Source organism: Sarcophilus harrisii, chromosome 2 (genome assembly GCF_902635505.1).
Source record: "Sarcophilus harrisii chromosome 2, mSarHar1.11, whole genome shotgun sequence".
In the NCBI taxonomy this organism is placed as follows: Eukaryota; Metazoa; Chordata; class Mammalia; order Dasyuromorphia; family Dasyuridae; genus Sarcophilus; species Sarcophilus harrisii.
Genome location: NC_045427.1, coordinates 452,764,427 through 452,776,007, shown reverse-complemented (window position 1 = coordinate 452,776,007; position 11,581 = coordinate 452,764,427). Strand labels below are relative to the sequence as shown.

The window sequence follows — 11,581 nt, the reverse complement described above, 5'->3', positions numbered from 1 at the left end:
AACTTGACCTACAGCAGGCCAGGTCCTGATTTATGCTGTGTTTCCTTGGGCAAATCTCATAAATTCTAGTATTTTCCAAACTATTTTAATAGCACACCCAGCAGTTAAAAAAGATATTGTTTATTTACAATTTGTATGCCAGGACTAATATGTTGATTATGAAACATATTGAATATTACATTAAACAAAAATATTAATAATTATTAATATTGTGCTAATTATGTAACATATAATTATATATGATTAGTAGTATATTATATAAATGTGTTAATAATAATTAAAATAATTTTAATATTAAAAATAGATAAAAGATAGATAAGTTTTAAAATATATCATATCATATTGGCACAAAATCTCTCATTTTGATGTTAGTTGTATACTCTCTATGTTCCAAGCAGTTAATTCCTTTTAATGTCCTGTATTTATTTCTTGAATTTCTAATATGTCCCACATTGCTTAAAAATTCTGAGTACTTTACTTGAATTTTTAATAATTCATAAATCACTATTTCTTAAAATTTCCTTTAAAATATATCTTACAATACAATATATCTTACTTACAAGGGTAAGTGGAAACAAAAGAACATTGTGCACAGCAACAAGATTATATGATGATCAACTTTAAGGGACATGGCTCTTTTCATCAATGAGATGATTCAAGCCAATTCCAGTAGACTTGTGATAGAGAGAGCCATCGACATACAGAAAGGAGTTTGGGGACTGAATGTGGATCACAACATGATATTTCCCCCCTTTGCTGGCTGGGGAACAGCGAGGGGAAGAGAGGGAGAACAATTTGCAAGAATTTGCAAAGGTGAATGTTGAAAATTATTTTTGAATGTTTTGAAAATAAAAAATAAAATAAATCAATCAAAGCTATGATTTTATTTATAATAAACTAATTATTCTATCCAAAAAGTTTCAGATTGATGGTTGCCTCTAATGTTTGTATAATTGCTTGCTCAACATATAGTATAGGAGTGTGTTATTTCTCTTATGTAAATATTATATTAGAGGCTGGAGACTAATTAAGACACTATTGTTATAATCTAAGAGAGAAGAGACCTTTGAAATTTTACTTTCAAGCCATCTATACTTTTATCTCTTCTATCTTACTTACTACATCTAATCTGTTCTTTTTGACCTCTGGCCCTTTACCCATTCTTATTTGCATAGCCCATTTCACCCACTCTGGTTTCTCTTTCTTACTTCATTACCCAGCCTTGACTTGTTGATAATCTCTTACCTTTATAATGTTCTACCTTTTCTTATCTGAGATGCCTAGTTAGTAAGCTCTAGTGCACAATTTCTTGACTGTTGACTATCAAGGGGAAAAGTCACGAAATGGATTTTATTTTTGTTCTTGTGTTTCAATCATTTTTCATTTGGGTCCAGTTCTTCATGACTCTATTTGGTATTTTCTTGGCAAAGGTATTGCAATGTTTTGCCTTTTTCTTCTCTAGCTCATTTTATAGAGAATGAAACTAAGGAAAATGGGATTAAGTGACTTGTCTAGGATCACACAACTAGTGTCTGAGACCACATTTGAGGTGAGGAAGATGAGTCTTCCTGACTCCACTGTGCCATTTAACTGCTTCAAATTTTATTTTATCCACTACTAATTTAAGTTAATTTCAATTGGATCGCTTGATATCATTTAACCCTTAGTGATTACTTTTCCTTATGAGCATCCTCTATAGTAAAATGTGTGTGTGTGTGTGTGTGTGTGTGTGAGAGAGAGAGAGAGAGAGAGAGAGAGAGAGAGAGAGAGAGAGAGAGAATTCTTTATTGGAATGGAAAGTCCATGAAATCCTTTTATTTTATGTAAACTTTGTGTCTTCCCAACGCTTGGCACATCATAGATGCTTTAAAAATGCTTATTGAATTTCAGAGTCTGATTCTTTTTATACAGCAAAATAACGTTTTGGTCATGTATACTTATTGTGTATCTAATTTATATTTTAATATATTTAACATCTACTGGTCATCCTGCCATCTAGGGGAGGGGGTGAGGGGGTAAGAGGTGAAAAATTGGAACAAGAGGTTTGGCAATTGTTAATGCTGTAAAGTTACCCATGCATATATCCTGTAAATAAAAAGCTATTAAATAAAAAAATAAATAAATAAATAAAAATGCTTATTGAATCATGAGATCATGGATCCACTGGAGTATCAAAATATAATTTTATATAGTATTTATTTAAAACCACATCATCTGCAATAGAAAAACATTATAAACATTCCTACTCAAACAGATTTGTTCACTTTCAATATTAACATTCATCATTGTTTCAGAATGCTTAAGCTATAGCAATAAGGCATAAAAACAAATGAAAAAAAGAATTTTGTAATGAATAAGCAATCTTTATTTCCAAATAATATAGTTATATATTTAGAAAATCCAAAAGATTGAAATGTACTGGATCTCAATGTAATCTTAAAAGCTAATCAGAATCAGGACTAATTAATTAGTCTCAGAAAGTATTAAGAAATACTTGTCTTTGTTAAGAAGGGGATATGATAAACCAACAAAAATTATCTGCATTTTTATATATCACTAAGAAAAAGAAAGAAAAATTATAGAAAGAAAAATACTTTTTACAATAATAAAAATATCAACTATTGAGCATTAAACTACTAAGATGCAAGACCTCTATAAAGAGAGTTTTCAAATTGTATGACAGAAATAAAGAAAATAACTGGAGAGATGGCCTCTGAAATGGTTAGAACGATGTAATACAACAAAAAAGTCATTATTTTTCATATTAATACATAGCTGTAATACAATATCAAGAAAGGATAGAGTGTTGCACTTTGGAGTCAGGAAGAACTAGAATCAAAGCCCACCAGCCCTGTGATCATGAGAAATTCATTTGCTTTCCTTCAATCCCAGATAAGTTGCAAGTTGCTAGACCTGCAAGTTACAAATGGTTGCCACAAATCTTCAGTTGAAGAAGGTATTCCCTCACTAACACACTGAATGATGCTAATACTAAATATAAATTAGTCACTTTTTAGAAAGAGATAAAATAACAAAAGCACAAAAGAGTTATGAAAATTACGGAATTATAAAAAAGGTTAATGAAGCATATATTACCATATTGCACTTCAAAAACATTAATCATCAAAACTATCTGATATTAGATTTAAGAAATAGAAAAATACAACAATGGAATAGAATTATAAAACAAATAGTTCTGACTACATAAGCTTTCTGGACATTTACTCTAATTTTGTTAGTTTATATTTTATGAAACTGTCATGTTGATGCTTTCTCCCTCCTCAATATAACTTGTAGTTACTTATTCACTTCAATAAGCATTTATTAAATGTCTCCTGCCATCTGCAACAGTCCCTGTGTTAGCAAGGAGCTCAGAAGGAGAGGGGAAAAAAAGATTAATTAGGTGTCAGGAATAAAACTCAGGCAATAGTTTCCTACATTATTTAATAAGAGCTTAGCAGAGAATAGAAAATACATAGAAATTTAAAGAAAATACAATTTAATCTGCCGAGATTCTAAGATTATGACTAATTCAGGGTAAATGTAAAGAAAAAAATTTCTTTTCTTATTACCAAAATTAAAGTTATGTAAAAGGTGAGGTAGCAAAGAGCAGATGTGTCCTTAAAATGAATTTTCTCAATTGGATTCACTAGTTCTAGTATATTTCTATAAAATGTCAGTTTCATTATTTTAGTGCCACTGCATAATTAACTATATTAAATGGCTAATAAAACAGAAAAGAATGCTATAGTTTAAGTCCTCTGTTAAAAGGCAACATGTGGGATAAGTCAACACCTAGGGAACTGGTGTTAAAAGAAAACTTCTTTAAATTTGTTGTTCTTAAAATTACTTCTATACGTATTTGAAATAAAATAAGATCCCTTGAAAAATGTGAGATAAACTTCAAACAATTGACCTCTCAAGATTAATGTTAAATGAGGCATAAAACTTACCATGTTATGACTTTTCTCCTCTTTGTGTTGTAGTGTTATTAGTTTTTGTACTGAATTGAGAAGGGTGATGGGTGGTGTGTGTGCAGAGATATGTAATTGCCCAAGTTATTTGTCACCATTATGGAGGCTGTTTGGTAAAAAAAAATCCAAATGGAAGGTTTATTATAAATACAATAAGGTCCTCCAGATGTTCCCATTTGTGGTTAACATTGTGTAGATTGTATAAAACTCTGGAGCTCTTGTAGAAAACTTATGGAAGATATGGACAAGATTTTTTCAGAATGAGAGGACATGGATGATCTGTGATCTATTTTACTGATGGAAATACTCTTACCAATAAGATTATAGATCCATTATAGATTCAAAATATATTTTCTGATTTTCCATGTAGAACTGACCTGAATTAAAACTAATTACATGACACATTCTTATGATTACTCTCCAATATGAACTTCAATTAATATTAGTTTGCCTATCATAACAAAAGAAAAAAATGCTTAATAATGCCTATTGTCCAGATGATACGCAGTTAGATGGACAACCTATAAAATTGGTTTATCAGTACATTTATCTTAGAAAGACTGTACATTAACAAAGATTTAGGTTAGGAGGGCAGCAATCTCAAGACTGGATTGAATTTGGAAAATGACTCCAAATTTCTTCCTGAAACAAAGGTCCATATTTTTTTTTTTAAACAACAATATTTTTCAGAGATGCTAAACAGCTATGAATCATGAAATACTATAGTTTCCGAAGAATTCAAGTGTTGGGAATAAGTGAGCTGTAACAACACTTCCCAATCAATAAATACACAGAGAAGTGGCACAGAGGATGTCACTAAAGTGCTGTCTGATTAGAAAATGAGTTAGAATGTTCATGTGGTGAAAGTAAGTGATAACTGATTGACAGGCCACATGCTTCATCTGTAGGCATGCACAGGAGTCACAAGAATCAAAGACTTCCAGAATGCTTAAAGATTTAAGGAAAAAAAAAAAAGTTGCTCACTTTGGAGAGAGTAATTACATTAATGAGATCACAGATCCATTAAAATGTTTGATGTTTTAGGTGAGCTGAAGTATATCTGAAACTTTCTTACATGTCATATTCATATGGTTACTCTTTACTATCAATTGTGATGTTGAATAAATGCTATACCTTGCATGAAAATTTTCCTACATTTTTTGTGTTCATATTACTGCTCACCAACATGATTTCTATAATGGGTAAAGGATGAATTTTGTTTGAAAGATCGTTTTGGAACTGGAAATAATCTTAAAGAATTCTTTTGCTCAACTTCCTTATTTTAGAGATGAGGAAATTGTGATCTAGAAAGGTTAAATGACTTTGCCCAAAGTCACAAGTGGTAAGTTAAAAGAGCTGGTATTTGAGCTAGATCCTCTGATACTAAATCCAACTCCTTTCACTGCACCACATTACCTCAATGTTCTCTAAGATGAATTCTCTAATGTTGAATATAAGTTAAACTTATAAGGAATTTTTCCCCATGAACTAAAATTTCTCTCCATTATGGATTCTCTGGTGTTTAGTAAGGGAGGATATGTGGCTAAAAGCTTTCCCACATTCATTACATTCATAAGGCTTCTCCCCAGTATGGACTCTCTGATGTTTAGAAAGAGATGACCTATCAATGAAGGCCTTCCCACATGCATTACATTCATAGGGTTTTAATCCAGTATGAATTCTCTTATGCTGAGCAAGGTTTGTGCTCCGGCCAAAGGCTTTCCCACATTCATTACACTGAAAGGGTTTTTCTCCTGTATGAATTCTCTGGTGTTGAGTTAGGTACGTGTTACGGCTGAAAGCTTTTCCACATGCATCACATGCATAGGGTTTCTCTCTAGTATGAACTCTGTGATGCTCAGTAAGGGACGACCTATGAGGAAAGGCTTTTCCACATATACTGCATGCATAGGGTTTTTCTCCTGTATGAATTCGCTGATGTTTTGTAACAGATGACCTGTCATTGAAAGCTTTCCCACATACAACACATTCATAGGGTTTCTTTCCAGTATGAATGAGCTGATGTTGGTTAAGGTGCGTGCTGCGGCTGAAGGCTTTCCCACATTCATTACATTCATAGGGTTTCTCTCCAGTATGGATCCTTTGATGGAGAATAAGTTGTGTATTCCATCTAAATGGTTTCCCACACTTACTACATTTATAGGGTTTCTCTCCAGTATGAATTCTCTGATGTCGAGTAAGGTGTATACTCTGAATGAAGGCTTTCCCACACTCATTACATTCATAGGGTTTTTCCCCAGTGTGAATTCTTTGATGTCTACTAAGGGATGATCTGCCAGTGAAGGCTTTCCCACATTCATTACATTTATAGGGTTTCTCTCCTGTATGGATTCTCTGGTGTTTATTTAAGCATGACCTCTCATTGAAATTTTTCCCACATTCATTACATTTGTAGGTTTTCTCTCCAATGTGAATTCTCCAGTGCCTGCTGAAGGACGACTCCTTATTGAAAGCTTTTGAACATTCATTGCATTTATAGGATTTTTTTCCAGTATGATATTGAATAAAGTCTAAGTGGTACCTGAATGAGTTTCCACATTCATTGTAATTATAAATTTTCTTTCCTGAGGAGATCCTATTACATTTAATCAGATTTGAATTCTGTTTGAAACTTTTCCCATGCTTATCAAATTTCTGGAGATTTTTTTCTATAGGAATTCTTTGTTGTAAAGCAAATACTGATCCGAGTTTGAATTTTCTCACAAATTTATTACTTTCATGGTTAGTCACCTTGTTCGTTTGCATGTGACTTGTTACCATATGCCTGGAAGGTCTCTCCTGGTTACCCTGTTGCTTCTCTGACATGACCTCATATTCCCAAGTTTTTCCCAACTTGAAGTCTCTTTTACATTTTTCCTGGGATAATTCTGGAGAAATGATCTGCTTTGTATTTGACTCCTCTATTTCAGGCCTTGTCTTCCAATCTGAAAGAAATTTTTTAAAAATGCAAATTTATTCTCTTTTCTGTGTTGGGAAAATAAAACACCAAGGAAAACAATCTTTGTCCTGGGAAGTCCTACTCCAAATACCTTATTGAGCCAGAGTGGATAGATAACCGTGGGTTCTTTAAGAACATACCAGTCACTAGGATAAAAATTATGGTAGGTCCTACCAAGCTAAAAAAAAATTAATTCAGTTATGAAGATAGCCTTTAATGTGTCTGTTCTCCTATCATAGCTAAATTTGAAGAGGTTCATCATTAAGAAATTGGTTATGAAATGATGGATCTTCTGAAATGATGCCTTACATAGACATAGCAATGCGCAGTTTATAAAAAAGCTTTCACATTCATCCATCATTAACAGAAACAGTCTGAGAAATACAGGGCAGATGACATTCATTTTAATAATAAAACTGAGGCTTAAGAAGAGCAAATGACTTTGCTTGAACAAGTACTAGAACCTATGGCTTCTGACTCTTGGTCCAGCATTATTTTCATTTGAATATTGCCTTTCAAAAGTCATTAAGTTGAAACTAAAGATAAAAGATAATAGAACACAAAACCAACTTAAATAAAATACATCTATAAATCCAAACAAATGATAAGTCAAAATACAAAAAAAAAAAAAAAAAAAAAAAACCCAAAACTTTCAGAGTAACTAAGAAACCCTATATATCATCTTTGGAGAAATCATGCAGAATGAAAAGGTAAAAATTTGAGATAGGAGGTTATTCTGCTATTCTAAATGGAGGTAAGAAGGATTCTTAAAGTTGTAGTCTGACAGTTTTTCACAGAACAATTCTAGAACACATTATTAAATAGATTATTTCCAGACACTTAGAAAATGAAGTGAATTCATGTAGACTGTAAAAAATCATGCAGAATAATTCTTTCAGAATAATCTCACTTGCATTATTAATAAAACTATTAGATATGAGGAATATTATATTCTGAATATCTAACATTGTTTTTTGGTATTCACACCACTATCACTTCCCAAAAACCTATTCTACCCACTAATCCCTCTCTGATAATAAAGAAACAGTTAAATAAAACAAAACAATACAGCAAATTTAATTGACAAAATATTCAATAATCTATACTCATGATCTAATACATCATTCCCTAAAGGAGATTGTATTATCAATTCTCTACAATCTAGACAGGTCATTTTGTTAAATCTTATTTATGTCTTCAATTCTTATTTTCATTTCTATATTGTTATTTATATTGTTCAATTGGTTCTGATTAATTTGCTATGTATAAGTTTGTACGCCTTATTTTTCTCTTATTTCTTCATATGTATATTATATTTTCTTTATTACATATAATTTCTTTAGTCATTCTTCAATTGAGGGGCACCCACTTTGTTTTCAGTTTTTTACTACTATAAAAAATATTTCTGTGAATATTTGAATAAATATGGGATCTTTCTACTACTGACCTCGATGAAATAAAGATAAATCAAAGGGTATGATCAGTTTATTAACTTTAATCATGTGATTCCAAATTTTTTTCCAAAATGGTAAGCTCAACTTACAACTTTTCCAACAGTGTTTGTAGTATGTCTGAGTTTCCACAATCTTTTAGATATTAACTATTGCTTTATCAGATTTTCCAATTTGATAGGTACGAACTAAAATCTCAAAGTTCAATTAATTTGCATTTATAAAATTAAAAAAAATTGAAAACCAAAAAATGAGCATTACCATATTTATAATTCATACAAAGTAATCAAAGGAAATTATATGCTAAACTATAAATCTCTATTCTATATTATTTGCCTTCAAAAATATACATAATAAATTTAACCTAATAAACTTTCAAAATTGTTCTCTATATCTCTACTTTCTTTTGAATTTCTTCTTTATTCTTCTGTGCACTTTGAAAAATGTTTCAGTGGCCCTCCTTTTTCCTTATTTTTAAGGAAACATCATCATTTATATTTCCTCTCTCCTTCTAACTATCAAAAACAAACCAAAAAAAGGTATTATCAAGAAGAGCAAATCCAACAGTGACCATATGTCCAGAAAAAAATGTTTTTTTTTTTTTCCTGAACCTTGAATCTATCACCTCTGTACCAGAAAAGGTGTATTATGCTTTCTAGGTCCCCTGGAAAAGTGGTTGGCTGCTGCTTTGAACAAAGTTTTTAAGTCCTCTTACAGTTTCTGTCACTGTTTAAATTGTTCTACTCATTCTGCTCACTTCTTTATGTATCAATTTATATACCCTAGGATTACTTACTTACTGTAAGTAATTACTTACAGTGCAACAATATCCCCTTACATTCATAAACTACAATTTATTCCACCATTTCCCAATTGTTAGGCACTCACTTAGTTTCCAGTTCTTTGCTATTTTGTTTTTGTTGTAATCTCCACTTCAGTTTCCACCATTTCCTAATTGTTAGGCACTCACTTAGTTTCCAGTTCTTTGCTATTTTGTTTTTGTTGTAATCTCCACTTCAGTTTACTTAGCTTCAGACAGTTTATTCACAGTTATTATACTCTCTTTTAACCCCTATTTTGCCCTATCCCCTCCTGTGTCTGCATTACATTTGACATACTGTTCTACCAGACTCTTTTCTTCTTTTTGTGAGCACAGATACAAAGCAATGTAGGGGAGAAGTCAGTGGGATTTCAATGATCCTTCCTTCAGATAATAGTGAGGTTCATCAGATGCCTATTTCCCTAGTCCTTTCTCTGTTTGTATACAAACATAAACTACTTCAATTATGAGAAACAGCTTCATTACTTTCTTCCCTTCTATGCGTGTGTATACATTTATGATACTTTTTTTTGTCCTCCCCAAGCCTTCAGAACAGAACCAATCCAAACCTCAGGTTTTCTGTTTTTCTTATTCAACCTCCTCAATATTCTTTGAAGACATCAAGGTTCTCAGGGGAAATTTGTTTTTTCTTTTCCTATTAAAATGTTAGCCTTTTATCATGACAGTTATTTCCAATTGTTCAAATTGCATGCCTATTTATTCATGTTATCATCTCAAAATTCCTACTTAGCTTTGATTTTTTTTTTTTATCAAAAAGAAGTGCTTGAAAGTCCTTTATTCAATTAATGATCCATTTTCCCTCGGGAGCATTATATTTAGCTCTCTAGTAAGTTACTCTTCATTAAAAACCAATTTTTTGCCTTTTGGAATTTTATTCTAAGATTTCCTCTTATTTAAAGTAAAAGCTGCCAAGTTTTATGTGATCCTGAATATAATTCCCTGATACTTGAACTCTTTCTTTATGACTATTTAAGTATATTTTTATTTGATATGGGAGCTCTGGATTTTGACTATAACATTACTGAGTCTTTCTTGGGACTTCTGGCATACCAAGGGTAGAGAGGTGGGAATGGTTTGCCCCAGGTCCAAGAAATATGAGGATGCATCATCCGTAAAGAATGTAAAAACAATAATAAACTCAACAAAAAGTTGGCCTTTTTTTTTTTATTAGCACCACAAACTGGCTTTTTTTTCCCTAGCAATTTCAGTAATAAAATTATTTTCCCTGAAAAAATATTTTGTTTGTCTAAATTGACAATTGCTAGGATCACATGAGCTTTAAGAAATACATGCAAGCTTCATATTAGCACATTTTTATTGCTTATCCTTTAATAAGTATTACATTCTGCATAGATGTTATTCAGAAAACTTCCAGTTATATATTTGGCCCTTGACTTAGATTTCTAAAATAATTTTTTTTAAACTTTAGAAAAGAAACTACTATGGATTAAAATAAAGGGTCTTTAAAGTAGATCACACCCATTTGATTTCATGTTTTTGTCCTATGTAGTTTTTTTCTTTTTCAATACAATATTGGTATTTTGTGACTTATTTTGAATATTTTTATTTTATCAGAGAGGCACCATTTTTCTTCTTATATGATTAAAAAAGTTTGCTAGCTTCTCTTTAAAAGTTTATTAATGATTCAGAATTGTTTGATCTCCCTTTGAGGGCAGTCTTGTGGCACTATATATTTCTACCTTAAAATAAACAATACTAGTATAGTGACAGTAAAAATGAAGAAACAGAACTGAAACTACTTTAATTTTGTCATTCCATGTGATTACTTGGAGTTTTAATTTGTGTTCAAAATTTTAAAAGTGATGGTATGAATTGCAAGGTTAATATTTTTGTGTGGTAAAACCAAATTTAAGTTTACACATTAAATATGTTACTGAATTTTAATATCTTTAAAATTTTATATATTCTTTTTGAAACTGTAATCTTCTTGTTTAAAAACTAGAGTAAATTAAGAAAATGAAATATTACATCAGTGGCATGATTTTATAGTTGCCTAAATAGTACCTTCTGCAGACATTTTGCTTTGTTAAGATTAAATTAGTTACAGGACAATTGTTTATATAAAAAATTATTTATATCATAATGTAACCAAAAGATCAAAGTTCAAATTGTTAAGCAGACATTAAAACTACTGAATAAATAGTTGGGATTTTTTGTCCTGCAGGAAACTGGAAGAACTTTTGAGGAATAAATGATAGTCATTTGTAGTATCATTATAAAATCAGCAACTACTGTTCATGTATTTTGAATTTTGTAAAGAAATTTAAAGCAACTATATTGTTTATGGAGCACAAACATTCAATCACTGATAAATTTGTAGAAGTTAAGGCTCAAA

At 31.1% G+C, this 11,581-nt stretch overlaps 1 protein-coding gene across 2 annotated transcripts in view; it reads right to left on the bottom strand.

Annotated features, from left to right (window-relative positions):
* Positions 1–2,172: 2,172 nt before the first annotated feature.
* LOC105751148 (zinc finger protein OZF) overlaps positions 2,173–11,581 on the bottom strand; it is a 45,295-nt gene continuing 35,886 nt past the window's right edge. For both annotated transcript variants that reach the window (XM_031954330.1, XM_031954329.1), the window contains exon 6: positions 2,173–6,919. In XM_031954330.1, the coding sequence (XP_031810190.1) occupies positions 5,463–6,919 (1,457 nt within the window). In that variant the 3' untranslated portion in view covers positions 2,173–5,462. The remainder of the gene's footprint in view (positions 6,920–11,581) is intronic.